This window comes from Littorina saxatilis, linkage group LG2 (assembly GCF_037325665.1).
Source record: "Littorina saxatilis isolate snail1 linkage group LG2, US_GU_Lsax_2.0, whole genome shotgun sequence".
NCBI classification, from domain to species: Eukaryota; Metazoa; Mollusca; class Gastropoda; order Littorinimorpha; family Littorinidae; genus Littorina; species Littorina saxatilis.
Window position 1 is genome coordinate 20,689,572 of NC_090246.1, and position 25,664 is coordinate 20,715,235.

Below are 25,664 nucleotides of genomic sequence, written 5' to 3' on the forward strand. Positions count from 1 at the left end.
CCGCCCAAGACCAAGCATGACACACGCCAAAGACCAAACACGACACCCGCCCAAGACCAAGCACAACACACGCCAAAGACCAAGCACGACACACGCCACAGATCAAGTACGACACACGTCCAAGATCAAGCACAACACACGCCAAACACCAAGCATGACACCCACCCAAGACCAAGCACGACACCCGCCCAAGACCAAGCACAACACACGCCAAAGACCAAGCACGACACACGCCACAGACCAAACACGACATCCACCCAAAACCAAGCACAACACACCCCAAAGACCAAGGACGACACACGCACAAAACCAAGCACGACAACTGCCAAAGACCAAGCACGACAACTGCCAAAGACCAAGCACGACAACTGCCAAAGACCAAGCACGACACATGCCCAAGACCAGGCACGACAAATGCCAAAGACCAAGCACGACACACGCCCAAAACCAAGCACGACAACTGCGGGGGCGGGGATGTAGCTCAGTCGGTAGCGCGCTGGATTTGTATCCAGTTGGCCGCTGTCAGCGTGAGTTCGTCCCCACGTTCGGCGAGAGATTTATTTCTCAGAGTCAACTTTGTGTGCAGACTCTCCTCGGTGTCCGAACACCCCCGTGTGTACACGCAAGCACAAGACCAAGTGCGCACGAAAAAGATCCTGTAATCCATGTCAGAGTTCGGTGGGTTATAGAAACACGAAAATATCCAGCATGCTTCCTCCGAAAACGGCGTATGGCTGTCTAAATGGCGGGGTAAAAAACGGTCATACACGTAAAATTCCACTCGTGCAAAAAAACACACGAGTGTACGTGGGAGTTTCAAGAAAAAAATCACAGAAAGCACAAACCACGCCCAAGATTTAAGCACGATCCACGCCAAAGACTAAGCACGACCCACGCCAAAGACCAGGCACGACACACACCAAAGACCAGGCACCACACACACCAAAGACCAGGCACGACACACACCAAAGACCAGGCACGACACACACCAAAAACCAGGCACGACACACACCAAAGACCAGGCACGACACACACCAAAGACCAGGCACGACACACACCAAAGACCAAGCACGACACACACCAAAGACCAAGCACGACACACACCAAAGACCAGACTCGACACACGCCAAACACCAAGCACGGCACACTCAAAAGACCAAGTACGACACACGCCAAAGACCAAGCACGACACACAACAAAGACCAAGCACACCACACGCCAAAGACCAAGCATGACACACGCCCAAGACCAAGCACGACACCCGCCCAAGACCAAGCACGACACCCGCCCAAAACCAACACACGCCAAAGATCAAACACGATACCCGCCTAAAACCAAGCATGACACACGCCAAAGATCAAACACGACACCCGCCCAAAACCAAGCACAACACACGCCAAAGACCAAGCACGACACACGCCACAGACCAAGTACGACACACGTCCAAGACCAAGCAAGACCAAGCATGACACACGCCCAAGACCAAGCACGACACCCGCCCAAGACCAAGCACGACACCCGCCCAAGACCAAGCATGACACACGCCAAAGATCAAACACGACACCCGCCCAAAACCAAGCACAACACACGCCAAAGACCAAGCACGACAACTGCCAAAGACCAAGCACGACAACTGCCAAAGACCAAGCACGACAACTGCCAAAGACCAAGCACGACACACGCCCAAAACCAAGCACGACAACTGCCAAAGACCAAGCACGACAACTGCCAAAGACCAAGTACGACAACTGCCAAAGACCAAGCACGACACATGCCCAAGACCAGGCACGACAAATGCCAAAACCAAGCACGACACACGCCCAAAACCAAACACGAAAACTGCCAAAGACCAAGCACGACAACTGCTAAAGACCAAACACGACACACGCCCAAAACCAAGCACGACAACTGCCAAAGACCAAGCACGACAACTGCCAAAGACCAAGCACGACAACTACCAGACAATATCAAATCAACAAAATCAATTAGCCAGTTTAAACATTTTCTTGGTCGTTCAGATAGTAAAGTTCTTCCTCAATATTATTATGGTAAGAGAAAAGAAGGAATTATACACTGTAGATTAAGATTAGAAATGAGCGATTTAAATGATGATATGATGAAACGCCATTTAAGTGATAACCCGACTTGTGAGTGCGGATATCGTAATGAAGATGTTGAACATTATTTATTATTTTGTAACAATTACGATGATTTCCGAAGGCTAACAATACACACATTACCGAATGATTATCAAAATGTACAATGTTTATTATTTGGTCTGCCAAACCTACGTCTTACGGAAAACATTGAAATATTCGAAAAGGTACATAGTTTTTTAAGGTTAAGTGATAGATTTTGACTACCCAGTGGTCACCATGTTAATGATCCAGTATCTGATTATTGGTAGGTCATGTTGTTTAACGATTTTACAGAAAGTCAAGCTTGAGTGAATTTTGTTTAAGGTTTTTTTCAGTGTATCACATGACTAACCTCAGCTTAATTAGTTTGGACAACACTTTGGACGAAATTATTGCTGCTGCAGAAACATTTAATTGGCAAGTCTGTGACAGTCATCGTCTCTCTGACCCCCCCCCTCCCCTGTATACCCACCTTACCGACTCATATCTCCCCGATAATTTTTTTGTTATATTTTTTCTTCTTTTTTTGTAAAAAATGTATCTTGTCTGTTTTACATTTCTAATAAGGGTATGAGCAATTAATTCTCTGACCTTGACATCACGTGAAATAATATTTCCTATCTAGATGTACATATTTATAACCACACTTAATATAAGCTTAGCTTGTTGTGTGGTCACAAATGTCTGTATCGCATCTACATGCCACCCTGTATTTCTTTAATAAAATCTTGTTTAAACCAAGCACGACAACTGCCAAAGGCCAAGCACGACAACTGCCAAAGACTAAGCACGACACACGCTCAAGACCAAGCACGACACACGCCGGGGCGGGGATATAGCTCAGTTGGTAGCGCGCTGGATTTGTATTCAGTTGGCCGCTGTCAGCGCGAGTTCGATCCCAGGTTCGGCGGAAATTTATTTCACAGAGTCAACTTTGTGTGCAGACTCTCTTCGGTGTCCGAACCACCCCCCGTGTATACTACATTGGGTGTGCACGTTAAAGATCCCACGATTGACAAAAGGGTCTTTCCTGGCAAAATTGCTTAGGCACAGTTAATAATTGTCTACCATACCCGTGTGACTTGGAATAAGGCCGTGAAAGGTAAATATGCGCCGACATGGCTGCAATCTACTGGCCGTATAAAATTTCATCTCACACGGGCATCACTGCAGAGCGCCTAGAACTGTACCCACGGAATATGCGCGATATAAGCTTCATTGATTGATTGATTGATTAATTAAGACCAAGCACGGCACACGACAAAGACCAAGCACGACACCTTCGAAGACAGCTTCTTTCTGCCCAGTTGAAAACGGAGAAGATTTAAAAAGAAGACAAGAAACCGGTGTGACGCGCGATATTCTCACCACGGGGCCTGGGAGTAAGAAGCTTAGGAACGCAGAAGAAGATAGTGAAAGAAAGTCGCACGAAGGTCATCGCTTGGCTGTCTGTGTGTTGGATCCTCCGTGTTTTTCTCCCCTCAGATTCAGTATTGCCTGTAGACAGACCGACTTTGATGACTTACCCTGATCCTATCACAGATCTCATGTTTTTTGCGAGAACATGTGTACGTATGGTGTGAAACTAATACTGCGGACATAGTGCCAGTCAGATTCGCTAGCAACCTGTACTATGGCGTCCTATTAAGGCCAAAAGTAAACATTACACAGATCATAATTATCGTAGTGACACATTATGTTCAGTTTTGAATTATGGATATCTCGCAAGATGATAGCAACTCACAAACCAATTGGTTCTAAATGTAGTATTTCGCTGGGAACATGATTGTTCATTGCAAACATCCGATTAATATGTGTTATCCTGACCGCCTGACCGATGAAAAAGAACAATGCTGAATTACTGACAAACAAAAACAATAACACATTTAGACTTTGGACGCTGCTAAGGTAGAAGAGGTCCGAAAACTGGGAAACTCAGAAGACACAAATATTGGTAATTGGCGAATTTTGGGTGTAATCATAGGTGGCGGAGACATTATCAAAAATGCTGTGATATTTAGACACTTTTTGCTCATCTTTCTTGCGAAAAACCAGCGCCATACAAGCCCAACGAGATCTTCGTAATGCAGAAATGTCTTTTTTTTTTAAACCTCAGTGACAATTTAGAAATATAACGGCGTCCTGTGACTGTGTATTTTATAATTTTGAAGCTAGTATCCCGTCATCCTCTTTACTGCCAGTAGAACCACCGCCACTGGCCAGCACTGCAACTGTCCCTGACATCTCGCGGCGAAACAGATCCCACGGGATCGTCCGTGACAGCGAGACGTGGGCAGGACAAGGTATGCAAGGCCGAGACCGTCATGGGAGCGGGTGGTGTGCAAGAGGAGAGGGCCGTGTGCAAAGCAAGGTATATGCAGAGCCATGTTCTATCCACACAGCCGCTGCAACCCTGACCGACGCCGATATCAAAGTTCATGGGATTCAATTATGCATTGTTTGATTTGATGTAGTTGTCTTCAATTAGATTAAAGTCGGGAGTCGGAGCCCGGTGGAAATTGGGTTAGGCGATGCATGTCGTTTGTCGGCGTTCTGTCCAATCGCCATCAGGCCCCAGCGGCGGTGCAGGACTGTTGCCAGCATCCCCTGGCGTCGGCCCGTACAAACAATATCGGGTTACCGTCCCTGGTGCTAATAGGCTTTGCGATCTCTATACAAATTACACGGCTATAATGCAATTTGCATTCTTTGCATTTAATAAATTAGTATGTAAGCTGGCAGTCGGGGCACGGCGACAGGGGAGTTCCATGCAAACTCACCCAGGCCCTCGCACCACGCTCGGCAGTCGGCAGCGGCATTAAAATCTCGTTAAAATAATGCGATGCGTGTATTAGATTAGATGGAATCCACAAACACAACGACCCTGACTGATAATTCCTTTGTGATCATTGGGTTAGAGGGCAAGCCTGAGCTCAGCTCTCTTGCTCCCAAGAACGGACTCACCGCCCTATCAGCCCTTACTCACCCCCCCCCCCCCCCCCCCCCCAAGCAGCTTCCCCGCCTTGCCCCCACCCTCTACCCTCTCTCGCTCCCCTATCAGGTTCTTTCGCCTTGCTCCCTTACCGATCCCCCTTTCTCCCTGTACCTCCTCAATGCCATCGACACTTTTTTTCCTTTACTTTTTTACGACGGATCTAGGTTCCGTTTGAGCATAATTTCACGGGCTGTAATTTTTGACTGACTGAGAAGGCTGGAGTTAACTGATACCATCACGCCCGCCAACGATGCAATAGGGGCCTAGCTACTGAAAATGAGGGAGGGAGCAGATGACATGGGTCGTCAGTTGGTGAGTCATTACACTATTGTGAAACCCTTTGTCTGTCATCAATCTACCTCGTCTCGCCTCGGCACGGGCACCAAGTTATAGACATGTAGGCCTAGCATTATTATAGTGGGCATAACTCAGTACTCCCTAGCATATCACCACAGACATGTCCCTAATAGGTAAGCTTCCTGTGAGGACGTTGAGCACCCCCCCCCCCCCCCTCAGTAGTTTTGGTAGCGTATTCACAAAACAAATTACCTTTACATTTTTAAGCAAAACATGTGTGTTCCTTATTGGGCACTGGGTGCCTCTGAGGACGGCAAATCAGAATTTCATCACTCAGCGGTTACGGGTCACCATGAATAGACACACTCCGGAAATAACTCTGTCGGGTTTGTATAGACTGGAAAAGAGTGAATACTCTTGCTTTTAGTGAGGCAAACTTTCCACACGTGCTCTTTGTCCACGTGTTTCAGACACACCCCTCGCTAGTAACTGGCTTATGATGTCACGTGGGAAAGTTACCTCAATAAAAGCAAGAGGGTCACTCTTTCACAACCAATACAATCCCGACGGAGTTATTTCCGAACATCGTCTGGTACAAACCAAACTCAGTGGAGAACTGCAGAAATGCCCATCCCTACAAGAAGCAAGGCAATCTGTGTGGTCAACGGCAGCACACAACAACAATGATTAATTTCATTTATTATCTCCTTGAATTTTGTTTGTTTGTTTGTTTGCTTAACGCCCAGCCGACCACGAAGGGCCATATCAGGGCGGTGCTGCTTTGACATATAACGTGCGCCACACACAAGACAGAAGTCGCAGCACAGGCTTCATGTCTCACCCAGCACGGTCACATTATTCTGACACCGGACCAACCAGTCCTAGCACTAACCCCATAATGCCAGACGCCAGGCGGAGCAGCCACTAGATTGCCAATTTTAAAGTCTTAGGTATGACCCGGCCGGGGTTCGAACCCACGACCTCCCGATCACGGGGCGGACGCCTTACCACTAGGCCAACCGTGCTACCATCTCCTTGAATGCCCCACTACGTATCACGTACGTTTTTTGCTATGATGAATACAATCAAGACTTTGACAAGGGACACAAAAGCTGTATTTTGGCCGCTGCAGCAAGAAGATTGCCTCACCTGGAGGCTATTTTCTCAGTTTGGGTCTAATTGTTATACTTGTACCACGTATGTTATGATTTTTTAAATTAAAATTTTTAACTGAAATCTTCAGGCAGTCAAATTAAAGGGTTCACATTGACAAAACAAACATTTTACTATCATCATCTTGCTGTTGAATAAGAAACGAAAAACTGAGCTAACCCTCATTGCCTGTACACTTTCTGATCAGTTGTCCGTCCACTTCAAAGGCCACAAGGTCGGAAGACTATTGAATGTTTCGTTTTGTAAAAGATTGAATGTTTGATAAATTAACCATCTGTTTATTTTAATTTATTTTATTGTATTGCTTATCTTGCAGTCTGGACTATTAATGTAAAATGTGAATTACAACAGAAGCAGAGACGTAACGTGTTCGAATAGGCATGGGAGGTAAACAACGGACAGCTCTCTTTTCTCCCCCCCCCCCCTCTTCTTTCCAGAACCAACTCCCATCAATACGAGCATATGCATTAGCCGGTGAAAAATCTGTGTACATTATGGAGATGTTTGAGAGACATCGGTAGTGTTACCAACAGTAAATTAAGCCACCCCCATTCTTTAAACTATTATTTTATTATCATTATGTTGTTGTTGTTAATTCGAGGGTTTAATTGAACAGTCAGGTTTTAACCGTGAATTATACTTTGCCTGGACCAGGTCTTCCGAGGTGCTTGAAACTTTCTTCGTCAGAAGGGTTCTTCTGAGCTTGTGTTGTCTCTACTCCACGCACACGGATTGGGATAGAGACTTGTGTTCAGAGATTGAGATCTTATTTGGTATGGGGCTTTGCTAGATATTAACAAGGCGTCTTTGTGAGACTCGAGGATTAGCAAGACATCTTCATGAGACTCGGGGGCCACCATGAAAGGGCAGAGAAAGGGAGCGCAACAGATTAAAGCTCGATGTTTTACACGTCGCCCTTTTGTGTATACAGTATTAGCGGAACAGCGCAGCCACAACTCAAGGAGCTTGGTTTGTTTGTTCAGAATAAATTGATCATGAGTTGATGTCCCTTCAACCTATGTGGCTATTCGGGACACTTGATCAAGAAGACAGTGGTCTGAATGAGTTGGAATGAACTGATCAAGAACTGTTCTGAAAGAGTCGGAACGAATTGATCAAGAATTGTTCTGAAAGAGTTTATCAACAATTCATCTTGAAATGACGGCAGGTGAGCTCAAGAAGCAAATACAAATCTTAACTTGAAACATAACGTCTACATTTCATCAGCTGTAGCATCCATGTCTGCTCATGGATCCCTTTTGTCACTTGAAGAAGAAAAAACCCGAAACAAAACAAAACCCGTGAGACTCAGTCGATGACTAAGTGTGGATGCCGGGGAGGAAGTGAAGCAGTTGTGTCCCTTTGTAGAGAGGTGGCGCTGCAGTCGCCCAGCCGGTCCGCCCTTCGGAGACCTCCCCTTGATCAAATCACGTGCATTAGCCGCGAGAAATTCCGTTAGAGTCTGCGTAGACTTAGCGCATGCATTATTTATCCGGGCAGCCATGCTGTTTTTACCCCTCCGAGCGGCAGATAAGGCCAACCGAGAGGCGATAATGGCGGAGGGAGCGGTGCAAAGTCAGTTATCGCCCCTAACCCGGCTAAATGGACGGGGGGGAGGAGAGGCGAGCTCGACCCGGTTAAAACATTGTGACACTGGCGGCGGCCTCGGCGGGATCAACTCTCCCCGAGAACTTCGCGCTAATGACTTTATGGCTAAGGTCCCCCTCTCTTTAGCTCTCCACAAATAAACCTTAAGCTGGGCCCCGGCCACGATAAGTTGATTCGCTTTATATTAGATTCATTAAACTTTCATCTCGCAGGCACTTCAATATGGAAGGGATTGGACGCGCAGGGACCTCCGAGGACGGGTGTTTGAGCGGGCAAAATTTGTCCTAACGTTAGAAACAAAGATGAGAGGAGCGGAGTACAGATTAGCCATCCCCCAAGGGAGATCAGCCAAGATCTCTATCGCAAGGGAGATCACTTTAATCAATAATTCCGTCACTTCCTGTTCTCCCTCACTTGCCCTCGTGTGAAGATAAGCTCTTTAGTTTAAGAAGGCAACTCGAAGCAAGAAAGAAGAAGAAGAATGTTTCAAAGTTTTCTTGGAGATATCTTGCAGTTGTGAATAGAAAAACATCTCAATTGGATCAATATTTATTTTGCTTATGTTTCTACATAGGGGCGCACATTGTCCATGTATACATGTACCGGTATAATTCGCTGATATGTATGTATGTATGTATGTATTTTAGTATGTATGTATGTATGTATGTATGTATGTATGTATGTATGTATTGTATGTAAGACAGGCGGCAGTCACACACATGCACACCGTGCACATATACACACACATACACACGCACGCACGCACGCACACACACACACACACACACACACACACACACTGCGCACACACACACACACACACACACACACACACACACACACACACACATACACACTGTAGTCGATCAAGTAGTGCGAGGGCCAACTAAGAAGCACCGCGCCAGACCGACTCGAGTAGAAATTGATTGAGACATTCAAAACTTGGCTGAAATTAAGAAAAGTTCTCATTAAGACTTCATGCAAAATAATACGTATTTTCACCAGCTGGTCTGTGTGCCTTGGCTTTTCAAAGTACCATACCCCACTCAGTTCATCCGACAATTGAGAAAACCAATAAACGAAGCAGTGAACCAATATATAAGCTGTCATAATTATTATTATCTGCAAAGAAAAATATTTAACCCCCTAGAAATCCATGATTACATGATGGTCACATTTGGCAGGGATCCACCTTCACACACCACAGTAAAAAGTGAATAAAAGAGGATCAGCTGAATTCAGGCTTGGAAGGAGAACTGTCCAAGATGATAAACGATAAGAAAGACCACCAACGTTCACAAATCAAGAAACCGTGGATGCTGTCTGAGCACTGGTGATTCAGAATAAACAACTGGGCACCTATAACATTGCTGAGTGGCATTTCACAGGAGAGTGTTTGGGGTATTCTTTGCAAAAAGCTGTCCATGAAGAAAGTGTTGGCAAGGTAGATCCTCAAACTTCTACACCAGAACATTAGCACGTCAGATGTAACATGCACCCGACCTAGAACGCTTGTTTGAGGCTGATCCAAAGGATTTTATGTCCCGAATCAGGGGCGGAGCAGTTAAGCCACAGGGGGGGGGGGGGGGGGGGGGTACAGGGGCAGTAATATGAAATAGAATTGAGCTTTGTCATCCGTGTCCCCAAAACTCAGAAGCTGGGCGGTTGTTCTGAGATGTTCCGTTATTTGTCCCCAAAACTCAAAAGCTGGGCGGTTGTTGTGAGATGTTCCGTTATTTGTCCCCAAAACTCAGAAGCTGGGCGGTTGTTCTGAGATGTTCCGTTATTTGTCCCCAAAACTCAAAAGCTAGGCGGTTGTTGTAAGATGTTCCGTTATTTGTCCCCAAAACTCAAAAGCTGGACGGTTGTTCTGAGATGTTCCGTTATTTGTCCCCAAAACTCAAAAGCTGGGCGGTTGTTGTGAGATGTTCCGTTATTTGTCCCCAAAACTCAAAAGCTAGGCGGTTGTTGTAAGATGTTCCGTTATTTGTCCCCAAAACTCAAAAGCTGGACGGTTGTTCTGAGATGTTCCGTTATTTGTCCACAAAACTCAGAAGCTGGGCGGTTGTTGTGAGATGTTCCGTTATTTGTCCCCAAAACTCAGAAGCTGGGCGGTTGTTCTGAGATGTTCCGTTATTTGTCCCCAAAACTCAGAAACTGGGCGGTTGTTCTGAGATGTTCCGTTATTTGTCCCCAAAACTCAGAAACTGGGCGGTTGTTCTGAGATGTTCCGTTATTTGTCCCCAAAACTCAGAAACTGGGCGGTTGTTCTGAGATGTTCCGTTATTTGTCCCCAAAACTCAGAAACTGGGCGTTTGTTCAGCGTTATCAGAGAACAACACCTTTTCTCCAAAACAGGCCGGCTTCAGGCAACATCGCTCGACCGAGGACCAGGTGACATACATCGCCCAGAAGATCGAAGATGGCTACCAGGGACAAGAAACACACCCTGACGATCTGGATTGACATGGAGAAGGACTTTGACAAGGTCTGGAAGGAAGGGCTGAAGCTCCAGAAGAGTGGCGTGGCCGGATGTATGTTCCAGTGGATTTGCCAGTACTTGAACAACAGGAAAGCAAAAGTCCATGTAAGCGGGCAGTACAGCCGGAAGAAGACGCTGAAAGACGGAGTCCCACAGGGTGGAGTCCTCAGCCCCACCTTGTTCCTAGTCTTCATCAACGACATCGTCAAGGACCTCCCTCGAAATGTCCATGGAGCCATCTACGCGGACGATCTTGCACTCTGGTGCTCAGAAGAGCACATCACAACAGCAAACTACAGGATGCAAGAGGCGCTGAAAGTGCTTGAGGACTGGACAAAGAAGTGGCTCGTCAACATCAACACCAGGAAGACCACTTACACGATCTTTAGTCTGTCCCCGAAAGAACTGAAGGCCAACCTCAAGCTCTGCGGACAGACGCTGCAGGCTGACAACACCCCCACGTACCTTGGCGTGACCTTTGACAGGCGACTCACCTGGAAACAGCAGACAGAGAAAGTCGAAGCCAGAGCCAAGCTAAGGTTAGCACTAATGAAAAAGCTAACTGGCACAACGTGGGGCGCAGATGCAGCAATCCTCAAGAAGATGTACGTGGGCAGCGTCAGACCAGTACTTGAGTACTGAGTGACGGCATGGGGCACAGCAGCCAAGTCAAATGTTGACAGAGTCAGTAAGGTGCAAACCAGGCGGCCAGAATCATCACTGGCTCCATGCGGTCAACCCCTATCCTAGAGCTGGAAAACATCATGGGCCTTGAGCCCATGGAAGACAGAAGGGACACCAAACTCCTCACCCAGGCAGCTAAATTCAAACGACTGCCAACTCATTCCATGAAAGACAGACTGTGCCAACCAACAAAAGGAAGACTGAAGAGAGGAAGCTTCATCTACCAGACGAGGGTGTTGGAAAGGAGACACCAAGATATCCTGGACCAGCAACCCAAAGATATCCCCCAATACCTTGAAAACCCAAGCTGGAGTGATGAAGGAAGACCCCAGATACGCTGCAGTATTCCTGGCGTTGGCAAGGAAGACTCCCAGAGCTGTGCTGAACTGAAGTCTCTCACCATTGAACACATCCACAACTCCTACCCCAACGCCAATGGACTCATGTATACACTGACGGATCTGCCGACTAGGCTGTCAGAAGTGGTGGTGCCGGAATATACATAAAGTACCCAGGAGGTCGAGAAGAAGAACACATGTCCTTCGCTACCGGCCTCTACTCCACCAACTTCAAGGCTGAAGCAGTAGCGCTCCAGACAGGTGCAGCCCACATTGAGCACAGTCCACTCTCCTCCAACAACGTTGTGTTCTTCAGCGACGCAAAGTCAGTCCTGCAGGCCTTAGACACTGCCAGAGACAAAGAACTGAATGACCTGTCATCCGCCTTGACCTCCCTGTGCAGAGCCCACACAGTCGTGCTGCAATGGGTCCCCTCTCACTGCAACATACTAGGCAACGAAGCCGCAGATACTCTGGCAAAGGAGGGCACTACGAAGGACCAGAATGACAGATCAACCACCTTCAAAGAAGCCAAGACCATCATCAAGGCCAAGCAACACAAAAAGTGGTTGCAGCAGCACCCACACTACAACAAAAACGACGCCTTTCACCTGCTCACAAGGTCTGAGCAGGTCCTCATATTCAGGCTGCGGACAGGCCACAACCAAATGAACCACCACCTTTTCACCAAGTTCAGAATTGGCCAGTCAGACCAGTGCCCTTGTCAAACAGGCAGCATGACAACGGAACACCTGCTGCAGACTTGCCCACTACACGATGGCCTCAGGAGCCAGATCTGGGCGGAGGCGACCACGGTGCAAGGGAAGCTCTATGGCAGTCTGGACGACCTACAGCGCACGGCAACATTTACGCGGAGAACCGGCGTTTCCATCTGAGTGATCGACAAGAAGAAGAAGATTTGTCCCTGAAACTAAAAAGCTGGGCGTTTTGTTGGCGTTGTATTCTGTCCCTGAAACTTGGAAGCTGGGCATTTTGTTGGCGTTGTATTCTGTCCCTGAAACTAAAAAGCTGGGCATTTTGTTGGCGTTGTATTCTGTCCCTGAAACTAAAAAGCTGGGCATTTTGTTGGCGTTGTATTCTGTCCCTGAAACTAAAAAGCTGGGCATTTTGTTGGCGTTGTATTCTGTCCCTGAAACTAAAAAGCTGGGCATTTTGTTGGCGTTGTATTCTGTCCCTGAAACTAAAAAGCTGGGCATTTTGTTGGCGTTGTATTCTGTCCCTGAAACTAAAAAGCTGGGCGTTTTGTTGGCGTATTCTGTCCCTGAAACTAAAAAGCTGGGCGTTTTGTTGGCGTTGTATTCTGTCCCTGAAACTAAAAAGCTGGGCGTTTTGTTGGCGTATTCTGTCCCTGAAACTAAAAAGCTGGGCATTTTGTTGGCGTTGTATTCTGTCCCTGAAACTAAAAAGCTGGGCGTTTTGTTGGCGTATTCTGTCCCTGAAACTAAAAAGCTGGGCATTTTGTTGGCGTTGTATTCTGTCCCTGAAACTAAAAAGCTGGGCGTTTTGTTGGCGTTGTATTCTGTCCCTGAAACTAAAAAGCTGGGCATTTTGTTGGCGTTGTATTCTGTCCCTGAAACTAAAAAGCTGGGCGTTTTGTTGGCGTATTCTGTCCCTGAAACTAAAAAGCTGGGCATTTTGTTGGCGTTGTATTCTGTCCCTGAAACTAAAAAGCTGGGCGTTTTGTTGGCGTTGTATTCTGTCCCTGAAACTTGGAAGCTGGGCGTTTGTTCAGCGTAGATTATGTTGATGGATGTTGACAAATGTGTGAACTAATCTTACTGTGAATAATGTTTCTGTGTTTGAACATGTATGAATGTATACACAAGTACCAGAAGCAATACTACTTTAATGTATTTGACGTGTGTATGTGTGCGCACTTGCGTGTGTGCATGCGAACACATGCATGGGTGTGTGTGTAGAAAACACAGCTAGCCTTTCCAGGAAAATCAGGACATTCGCCTCTCCTCCTATTTATTTTGTTTTCTTCTTCTTCTTCGTCGTCCATGGGCTGAAACTCCCACGTTCACTCATGTTTTTGCACGAGTGGATTTTTACGTGTATGACCGTTTTTACCCCGCCATTCAGGCAGCGTGCGCCGATTTCGGGGGAAGCATGCTGGGTATTTTTGTGTTTCTTTAACACACCGAACTCTGACATGGATCACAGGATTTTTTTAGTGCGCACTTGGTCTTGTGCTTGCGTGTACACACGAAGGGGTCTAAGGCACTATCAGGCCTGCACATAAGTTGACCCGGGAGATCGGAACAATCTCCAACCTTAGCCTACCAGGCGACCGCGGCCGGTATTTGAACTCACGACCTTCCGATTAGGAGGCCGATGTCTTATCCACTACGCCTGTCATTTGTTTGTTCGTTTTCCAGGTGTTCAATTGATAGTTTGACATCACCAAACCCTGTACATGTACTGACAGAATGAAGGGCAACACTGTTGAAGGTTGCGCCACTCACATTTAACAGTTGCAACACACGCCTTCATACATGCATGCTAGCACAGATCGACAGACAGACAGAATTACACACATAAAATCAATCAGTCAATCAATCAATGACAGTATTGTTTATTATGTTGGTTGTAGGAAGCATGTCAAAGATTAACACGTGAAAGCAGTTCCCTTCCATGGTGTATTGATATATATAATAATATCTTGACGGTTAGCACGAAAGCCGTTTTCTTTGATGATACATCGACTTTCTCACAACCTCTTACTGGTGTACAAACTTACGATCTTACAATGTAAAACTAAAAGCTTAAATTACGGAATGAATACATACACTGCAACAACAAAAAAGATTCAGTGTACATACAAATATGGAATGCCTGAATACAAACCCATTATCTTTGTTTAAAATACAAAAACACTTTCGTTTTCTTCAACATTTTTGAAAGACTTGCTGAGTGTGTACAAGTTACAACACTTAAAATTGGAATGTTTACAAATAATTTGATGTCAAAGTGATAAAAGTATTTCTACATTTAAAACTTCTTGGTGCAAAAGATGAAAATGATGACAAATAACACTCACATCCATCAAATAAATTTCTCACAGGGCAGTGTTTTCAAAATCTCACCACTTGATTTTCTAGCATAAACATATCAAAGACAACACAAAAATAATAACTCATTAAAAATCTTAAACCAATCAACCAACAAACAAAATTACTCTCAGCTGCGGCCTGCCCCCAATCCATCTACCCATATTACAAAAAAAATAAAAAATAAATATATGCATACATAATGATATGATTTGACCATTTACTGTTTTGCATAGTGAGGTAATATTTGGTGATGTGCAACAGGCATTCTTTGTCACTGTCATTTAATTCCACATTAATTAAGCATAGATCAGCCATATACATCAGTCACCCCAAACAACCTCACCCAACAATTAACCAATTTTGCTTATACATGTACAAATAGTAAGTCCTTTTCACTCAGCTAAAAGGCATAAGAGACTGCACAAGAATTCTTGTGTGAGACACATTATTTACCATTCTTTCTTTTTTCTTTCTTCTACATTTCATGTAAAGCACAAGTTTTCTATATTTCTTTTCCCTATGTCCCGGCATTTAGAGGCGGCTGAAGGCAGCAAGTACAACATACAACATGATGACTGATTCAGCTTTTTGATATATATGTAGAAGGCATCGGCACAGGGTTTCATAACTTGATATGTTATATGCTATGTACAATAATTGATATCTGTCTTTTTTTCACAACCGCTTGTTTTCCCAGTAGCATGACTCAATATCCTGATAATGGATTCACAACAACTGAGGCACTTTGTATAAAACTTTTACCTACATAAAGGTTACAAACATAAATCAGAGAAACTCATCTCTCACAACCTTTCAAAAAGGAGGGCTGTGTTTTGATAAGAACTGGAATAATCTATTCAGTCTCATCTATCCCGGTTATAGGTATTACTTTTTACATTTCATTTACCAAAGGTGCGTAACTGCATGTATGCTATGGCAACCAGTGCCCAACCAATTAAACGTCTAGTATGCATGCGTGTACTTGAACACCCCCAAAATGGCCAATTTGTGAGTGATATGGTAAGACTATGAAGAGCTTCTTTTATCCTACATACGTGAGAGAGACACTCGCAAGACTGGCAGGGACCTGTTTTTCCACTGCTTATGATGCCAAAGTCACCGAGACAAACGTCATCATAGAAAACAAAAAATGCGCTCGCTAATTACCCTCGATGAATTTTTAGAACTAAGACGTCACGCCACACTTTGAGTTTGAGAGTGACGTTTCTTTGCTTTGACGTAATAGATTGCACGAGGCTTTAGAAGAGATCGAGGTTCCAAAACAAGCGTCTTCAATTTAGCTGCCTTGACTGCAGGACATTTTCAGTAAAATACATGTAAGTACAGTATGTAGGATAAACAGAATACTACATGGCTTGCTGTTTCGTACCAGATTTACACTCGTTGCTTTTTCAAATAGTGAACAGTTCCCTTTCGCTCGCAGTTCAATATTTAAAAAACAACTCGTGTAAATCTGGTACAACACAGCAAGCCATGTGGTCTTCTCTATCTCTCAACATGTTTACCATACATTAGTGTCCCTTTCATTACCCAAAGAGATATAACCATACAAGGGAAGCAAACAGGAAACAGGACCTGCCCAGTTATGCGCCTTGTGACTCAGTGACCACAAAATGATAAAGTTTGCAGCAGTTCAAGTATACCTTCATGATTTCGACGGCTGGTTGCTTTCACACACCTATGTTTTCAGCCCTCACGCCATAATAATAAGAAACTACATAAATATCCGGTTTTACAAATGTGTAACTCGTTCATAATTATGTAAAACATACATTAAAAATCAATACTCGTATTTGTTACAAACTTGAGGGAAAACAAATTTCATTCAAAAAGCTTAAAAAATAAAACAATAAAAAAATCAGCACTTTTAGACTCTTTTATATGTGTTTTCGGAGATCCAGCTACCAGACATACAATATCCTCTTTGCAGAACTAAATAAATGAAACATGAATAATTTGATACCAGTTACATGCTTGTTGTTACATTTCTTAGTATACAGTACCGAAGTCAAACCACTGAGACAACTGTTCCAGCATTACACGGCCATCACCCTAATTAAAAACTCAGGAGTAGATCCGATCACAATGAATCTGACAAGTTCCAGGATGTATTTAAACATGTTTTGGTAGGGTGTGAGCAATATAATATAGGCTTTATTCGAGACATTTTTTTCAGATCTGGATTTGTATTCTCAACTCTCTCTCTCGGAGCAAACATTTTGTAATTCTCGCAACCAAAAGTATTTTCGTACAGAATATCACGATCTCAGATTCCATCAGGAAGGCTGCTTGGTTTCCCAAAGGGACCGAGTCTGATTTTTAAGGTCTGTAAGAAATTTGTTGTGTATAAAATAAAAGTATGATACTTAAAAGCAGCATGGAACTCATCTCAGACAAAAATAGTATACCCTGCAATTGAGTTGCCATGTCAAATTCATTATCATGCAAATCATATATCATAGGGCTTTGGTGTGACAATTAATGCAACATGAACAATGTAGCTGAAAACAGGTGTTTCATACTGACTTTGAAGTGACATCCTTTTCACTCTCAATCATTTTCTGTCTTTGAAGTCATTGTACGAAGCCTTCCCCATGGTAAAAAGATACAGCAAAGACAACCCTTGCTCATAACCAGTCTGGAAAATCTGAATCACTCAGTTCTCTTTCAAATGGAAATGTCTATCTTTTTGCAGTAAGCACGTGACCTGTTGTTTTTGAACAAAGATATATGTAAGCAGTCCATTCTGCTCGGAAGATACGCCCAAGCAAGGCCACAAGCAAGTCAAGGATGGATTCATCTTGCAGTTGAACGTCCTGAAGAAGACTAAAGCCTCCTGCATTTAGTCAGGCACTTCACTCAAAGCGTGAGGCGAACATATCCCAGCAGATTAGATTCTGGTCATGCAGCAGCAGCAACGGTGCAGCCACTTCCGCCCACACGTACAGCATTCATTACCACACAAACTTCTTCACAACTTTTCTTGGCTCTCTCTCCCCCTCTTTCTCTTCACCACACAAACTTCTTCACAATCTGTGTAAGCTATCTCTCCCCCTCTCTCTCTCTTCACCACACAAACTTCTTCACAACCTGTGTAGGCTATCTCTCCCCCTCTCTCTCTCTCTTCACCAAACAAACTTCTTCACCTTTGCTGTCTCTCTCTCCCTCCTCTCTCTCTTCACCACACAAACGTCTTCACAACCTTTGCTGTCTCTCTCCCCCTCTCTCTCTGTTCACCACACAAACTTCTTCACAACCTTTGCTGTCTCTCTCTCCCTCCTCTCTCTCTTCACCACACAAACGTCTTCACAACCTGTGCTTGTTCTCTCTCCCCCTGTCTCTCTCTCTGTCTCTGTTCACAAGTCCACACACACAGTTCAGCCTGAACCACTCAGTACTTGAAATCCGGGAAGTGGTGTTGACTGCCGCTACTCTGACTGCTTCCAGAACTGCGGGGTGTGCTCCTACCTGTAGGCGTGGTGGGGATGGTGGGGGTGGTGGGAGCGTTGGGAAGTTTTCGGTGCCGCGTGGGTCCTGTGGATCCCTGCAGTTGTCTCGTAGGTGTGATGGAACCCGGGCGACCCATCATTGGGGTGGTGGAACTGGGTCGCTGGGGGGTGGTACTACGCCGTGGGGTGGAGAAGGAGTTGGGGGTGGTGGGCCGTGACCGAGGAACTCCTGACCCGAAGCCCACTGCGTTGTGTTGCGGTGTTGTGGCTCGCGGAGTGGTTGCCCCTGATCGCCGCCGATCCCCGGCGGCTGTGGGCGTTCGTCGTCCTGACGAGACAGATGACCTCGGTGTCCTCGACCTTTGACCAGATAGGTTACCCGTTGAACCTGTTGATTGGTAAGGAATAAAAAAAAGGTCAGATTATGAACTCGGTACAGAGAAGGGTTGCTGTTCAGCTGAAAATAAACAGATAAATAAATAAATGGGAGATCTGCAGTATACAAAACCAAAGACGACCATGCAGCCACATGATCTCACTTCACTGTGAGCTAAAGACTGAATCCCCATACACACCGACACAAGTCAATCATTTCATGCAGCGATACACATTCTCCAACCAAATTTTTTGAACTATACTTGCAATAAACGCGAATTAGACAAGTAGAAAGACAACTTTTTTCTATCAAATTTGGATTTAGAGTCCCTTTAAACACTTTCTACCCCACCTATTTTGACCAAGTTTTTTTTTCCGAGACTAGATATATCCGTACCTGGGAGACAATGAGTTAAAGGCAATTTCTTTCATTAAAAAAAAAAAAAAAAAAGAAAGACTACAGTGTTCTTGAGATTTTTGTTGTCTCACTTTTAGCTTGCTTTTCAGTACAAAAACAGTCACTGTTTTCAATTAATCAGCTTTGTTTCTTGATACTCTCACTTTTTTTACCATAATTTCTTCTCATTAAACATGTAAATGCTATTTTGTTAAGAAAGTGTCATCGACACATCAGAGAGGTATTCAGACTATCAGTTGTGAAACTGAGAAATTATAGTGAAGGTACCTTGTACTAGTTGTACCGAGCAGGAAAGAAATGAAGAACAAAGACTGGTGCCAAAGTCTATATAATGTGTTCTTTAGATTTTAGATCAGAAAGAGAGACTTGAAGTAAACTTGAAAGGAAGGAAGCTTTAAAACAGTCTGTTAAAAAGGAACTGGTTTTAAGGAGATAGCTGAAAAAAGATCCACAATACACCAGTTCTGAGAAACTATTGTGCAGTACTTTGTGATAAAAAAAACAAAAAACATCGCTCAGAGAGGGGAAACACAAAGAGTAAAACCTATTCACATTTAAAATGAAAGTGGAACAAAAAAAGTAACCCCCAAAAATCAGGAGTGGTATAGTTATGACCTGCATATGAGTAAAGCTCATTAATTTAACCAGCTACCTAAATATGAACTTTAAACAGTTACAAAATAATATTGCAATAGTTCTGTTCTAAAGAGTAATTTTAGAAAGCAAGAAAATAATTTGCAGCCTGAACATAGTGTACACAGATACATGTACAATGAAAAAAACCAAAATGGAACTGTCAGTTTCGATTATTCAATCTAAACCCAAGGTAGCCAAGAAGATTAATCACTGTGCCTTCAAAGTTGAATGGACTGGTTTGTCTCCCTTCCTTCCAGCAAATTTTATTTGAAGTAATCTCAAATGTTCGGGAACAGAAAATATCCCTTAAACATCCTCTTTTCAGTCCAGTACTGCTTATCTTAACAGATACATGCAGTGAAAAGCTCAAAGCAAAACACGATGCTTTTTAGTCCATGTTATCATCTTGCGTAACAATATCAGACTGTTATGTGTTTTGAAAATGTGTTAGCTATGCTTTGCTGTAAAAATATAAATTCTAGAAACAGATCTTTCTTGATCATGTTCCACTGGAATTTTAGAGCCCTTTCTGCAAAGAAGAAACTGCAAGTCCAGCATTGGCATTTTCCCCTAGTTCTTATTCCTGCTAATTTAGTATGTTCATGCCATGCATCTTTTTATCATTGATCTTCAAGCCTTTTCCCTCTTTTTCATTTGTTTGTTACTTGCTGGCAATATGTTATTTAGTTAACATGTTATTTTTCCTTTCAATAATCAGTCATTCTGACCTGGCTCAACTGTGTATAACCATTAATCAAGATACATAAAGAGGACAAGTAAAGTAAAATATAAGTTTTCTTTTTTGACTTTTCTTCTCCACTGAAAGATAGTCCCTGGTTTTCACTATGCCTAAACGCGAATTTGCTGTGATTTATAGAACCTACTCTCTATTGCTCCTTATCAATACAGTTCTTTTACTGATAAAGCAACCTAAAAGAAATGTATTAAAATACATGGTTGATTTTTATATGGTTGCATTAATCTTTACATGGGAAAACAATGTCCAATTCATGAGCATATTTCACTACTACTGGTACACAAAAACTTCAGCTCAATACAGATTACAGAACACTCTTTACAAGAAGCAGACACTCATAAAAACACACACTGTTCAAGATTATGTACTAGGATAGTCAAAACACACCCTACATACAAATATATACAGAGCAAAATGCACACATTCAAGAAATTCAAATTAAAAAGATTTCGACAGCTATTAGACACGGAGGCACACAGAGTCGGTACATGAAGTGCATAACAGGGTGGTAACTATAGCAACCAGTACCAGCTCGGTGCCGGTGATAGCGCTGAAGTTCAACGTCTGCTTCTGTAGAAACAAGCGAACGAGACAAACACATGACAAAAAGCCCTCAACAATCATACAGGTTTTATTGAGCGTACTCTTGCATAAGGTAATGGAATAGCGCGCGTGACTTATGTTATAAATACTGTGAGGTAGATAAAAGACATTCTTGTGCTGTGCTCTGTGAGAGGTGTTTTCTTTGTGTTTAATATTATTTTGTTTGGACCTAGCTATTGATGTGTACATTGTTGTTAAACAGTTGTTTGTTGTATGTTTATCAGGGTTTGCTAGTGTGTGATAGGGTTCGTGTCCGTCTGTAGATGTTAGTTTCTTTGCTAGTCCTGTGTTGACAACTCTTCGACAAGCGCTTAGAACTGTACCCACGGAATACGCGCTATATAAGCATCATATTGATAAATTGCCCAACACATTATTGCTCAACACATTTTTACTGACTGTGACTATAGAACCTGTGCTACGATGCACTCTTTTATCTCAGAGTTCAGTAAACACCATTGTCAACAACAACAACATATTTTAGCAAAATGACTCATGAGCCTTTGCCTGAATACCAATAAGAACACTGTCCTTATTACTGCCATGCTGTTGAATGTCTTTGAAACATGATAAACATGGTAAAACATAGCACAAAGAATGCTCAAATAGTCACACATACATACCTCAGTTCACTGCAGGTGATGATTGCAATATAACACTGCCTACAGTATCTTCCTTTGCTATCCCCCCCCTCCCACACCCCCATTTACTGATACTAACACACACACACACACACACAGCTTGCCCCAAATGATTAACCATTACCCAGGTCCCCCACCACTCACCAGAAAACACACACACACACACACACACACACACACACACACACACACACACACACACACACACGCAGCTTGCCCCAAAGGATTAACCATTACCCAGGTCCCCCACCACTCACCAGAAAACACACACACACACACACACACACACACACCACACACACACACCACACACACACACACACACACACACACACACACACACACACACTCTCCCTCTCTTTTAGAATTAAATAATGTGCAAGTAGCTCAATACCAAGTAGCTCAGTAGAGGGTTTGCGTTAATCGACACTCTGCAAAGTGCCTGTTAAAGATGAGCAACACACATTACAGTACCTCTGGGAGCACATCCACACATTCAAACATTACGAAAGGGCACACAAGAGAACACAAATTAAGTCAAAACAGAACACCAAACAGCGCCTGCAAAAAGCCTCATGGATAAAATCATGGTAGACCCGTAGATATTACTATTAGTGAGGCGACATACCATAGTCAGGGTTTCGTTGCAGAGAGGAGGGTGTGTTACTGGAGGAAGACAGATTGATCATAGAGGAGGTGATACGGCTTCGGCGTAAGGAAGAGTCACCGCTGCCTGCTGGAACAAACCACACTTTATCACACACTGTCATGGAAACAAGCTTTTTCTTCCCACTGCACTGCCATTGATTTTTTTACTCCTTTTTCTTCTTCGGTTGTTGGCGAGTTCAATTTTGTGTTAGCTATACAAATACATACAATGTTGTTCCAAGACACAGAGGACATAAAGTCAGTTGGACCTGGATTGAAAATAGGTCCAAATTCCTGGCTATACATTTTTTTTTTTCAGTCAGATAATTTGACAGTCGACCATTGTGAGAACAATACTCCAGAACAAAAAAAAGTATGTGTTGGTGACCTAAGACCAAGGCCTGGGAACAACACTGATATACATGCTGGATTTCATGCAAGGGGTTGGTACACGTGGTATAAACCATATGTTCTGTTGTTGTTGGGGTTTGCTTGGATTATATAGGTCATGAAAGAAACAGAGGATCAGCTATTAAAAAATGTTGCATTTTCAATGCAGACCTGAAACAGTTCTGGACAATTTACAGGAGATGTTCTAAATAATATACAAAACAAAGGTTAAAAGGGAAAGTTGTGACAAATAAGATCATAAAAGTCCCAAAAGTGTTTTGAAAAAATAAACTGCAGTGATAAAAGTCACAAAATAGGCAAAGAGGCAAAAACAAAAACATGCAAGAAGCAAACTTTTTGTTTTAAAAAGACAAAGATAGTTAAAATCTTGTTCATGTGATCCTCTGTTCAACATGACCTTTACGTTGAATATATCATAAGCTCCGAAGCAATATTAGAAATATATAAAGATCGCGGCGCAAAATGGCATGCACTTTTCAGCTCTGGGTACCAGTATCAGCCCGTATCCATGACATATCAAACGTGAGACATTATTGCAAACCAATATAAAAATGTTAATGATAAGCATGCACACACAATGCACAGTGGTCAAAAAGTCACATATAAATTTCAGGTAACCAGTCAGGTTTATGTAGTAATTAGTCACATGGTGTTGCATGCATGTATCAAAAAGAAGAAAACATTGATGAACGGATGACTTTCTGTTTCAATTTTCTGTATGGAAATGTAAATCAGATAGGAACCAAGATCAAGGTTGAGGTGGGATAGAAGGAGACATATGGGGTTTTAGATTTAGAGAGATTTGGCGAATATACAAAACCACAGGCCTTTCAGATGCCACATCAATGACTGATAACGTGCAGTCCTTTGGAAAGATTCTAAAGGGTGCGGAGTAGAATGGAGCTGGAAGAACCAAGAGGGGTATAGACCAGTCAGAATCTAGCAGCGGAATAAGGAAGCTGCTAGACTGAACCACAGGTACCACATATACTAGCCCAAGGACTTGCAGTCATTCCGAGGGAAGTAAAAACCACTGAATGTATACCAGAAAGACCATGCACAGGGAATCTCAAACTGTCTGCATGAAAATAAAGGGGATTTATCTGATTCCGTGACATAATCATGCAATACCTCCTCAACCGAAAGTGTTCTGACCATACAATATTTCATCTTAGTCTGTGTAATTAGGAGTAATTTTCATGCACATCCACGGAGTAACAACATATTCTCATATCATGGATAGAGTTTAACGAGAATATTTACTTGATCTTGCACTGCCAGGTGATTTTTTTGTATCTATTATAAAACAGAACAAAATTCTAATTGAGACAAAATCTTTGATTAACACTTAAATTTAGAAAGTCAAGGGTAAAAACTGTTACAATCAATTAAAACAAGACTTAATCCTACATATCAAATTTGCTAGCAGATCAGTTGGCCTGTTTCTGTTGAAAACAGGGCTCATGCTCAACCGGGTGTGATACGGATCATTGAATTGAATATGTACTAGATATTACACGAATTTTAATACAGTGATGTCAGAACGGGGTAGTAAGGTGTTTGAGGGTGTATTCAATCTGTTACCATGGCAGCAAATGTTAAAAACGTCATTCCGTGTGGGTGGATTCATTCAGTTCACAGCAATCACTTCACAGCAATGATGCTCGTGCAGGATGGCACACGGGGGAGGGATGGGGGGACTATACCTGGCGCATGCAGTTTTGCAACACTTGCAGGTTTGAAGGACTGGGACCGGGGAATACCTGAGGAGGTCGAGGATGCGTAGCCTGTATCGTTTTGCCGTCGCTTGCCAGAGACAGTAGCGGGGAAAGGGGATATGCGACCGGTGCTGCTTCGCCGCGGTGAGAAAGTTTGGTTTGTTTGGGAGTCATCCGCAAGCTGATCTCGCAGATCAAAATTAGTCCTCCCTCTTGCTGGAGAAAGAGGCAAGGTCAAGGTCATGGACATGCAACAACAGACACAGTTAAAGCCCGCACAGCGTTAGACCTGAAAACGCTCCCTCAAAACGACTGTTAGAAAACAAGGAGCGTTAACAACAAATAACCCAAAAAGCCTCTTGTGAAGCTGTTATTTTGTTAAGTAAAATGGAAAAATTTAAAAAACGAATCAAACAAAGAGATAGTCAGGTATACATTATTCCAGGACTTACTCAAATCCCACACATCCATGGAGGGGCCTAAAAACATTCAGTGAATATTAAACATTCTCATGTACCTCAAACTGACGAGTAGCTCTTAATTATAAAATGACCACAAACCAATCTGATACGTTTTCATACCAAATCCATATCTACTGTTCTTTAAATCCCAACCCTAAGTAATCAAGCTACTAATCATGACTATATAATCATACCAAAACTAGTACCAGAAAACTATCCATGCATCTCTAAACTTCTGTCCAGATACTGAACTATCAATCCTTAAAATAAAAAAAAATAAAAAAATGGAAATGAAATGCAAAATGAAATGAACCAATTCAGCCCAATTTGAAGAAAAGAAGAAAAAGATAAAGGAGCAGGGGGTGGGGGTGGGGAAGACAAGACTAGAGAGAACAGCAGACTCAAGTGAAGAGAGAGAGAGGTGAACTGAATGGTAGGAAAAAGAGGGGGTGATCTGAAGAGGAGAGCTGTGATCTGTGGCGTCAACCTGTGCTTCTTGGATGACCAACACACAAAGTGGACTGGAGTGAAGATATTGTTTGTTTGTTTGTTTGTTCGTGGGCTGAAACTCCCACGGCTTTTACGTGTATGACCGTTTTTACCCCGCCATTTAGGCAGCCATACGCCGCTTTCGGAGGAAGCATGCTGGGTATTTTCGTGTTTCTATAACCCACCCAACTCTGACATGGATTACAGGATCTTTTTTGTGCGCACTTGGTCTTGTGCTTGCGTGT

General features: G+C 43.4%; 1 protein-coding gene across 13 annotated transcripts in view; it reads right to left on the reverse strand.

The window, feature by feature from the left end:
• Positions 1 to 14,298: 14,298 nt before the first annotated feature.
• The window catches only part of LOC138958453 (microtubule-actin cross-linking factor 1, isoforms 6/7-like), a 148,436-nt gene continuing 137,070 nt past the window's right edge, over positions 14,299 to 25,664 (reverse strand). For 2 of the 13 annotated variants that reach the window (XM_070329608.1, XM_070329610.1), the window contains 4 exons: positions 24,515 to 24,685; positions 22,321 to 22,428; positions 20,977 to 21,018; positions 14,299 to 18,650 (listed from right to left, as the gene is read on the reverse strand). In XM_070329608.1, coding sequence (XP_070185709.1) covers positions 18,205 to 18,650; positions 20,977 to 21,018; positions 22,321 to 22,428; positions 24,515 to 24,685 — 767 coding nt within the window. In that variant the 3' untranslated portion in view covers positions 14,299 to 18,204. The remainder of the gene's footprint in view (positions 18,651 to 20,976; positions 21,019 to 22,320; positions 22,429 to 24,514; positions 24,686 to 25,664) is intronic. The other 11 variants (XM_070329618.1, XM_070329611.1, XR_011453408.1 and 8 more) reach the window with 10 other exon arrangements.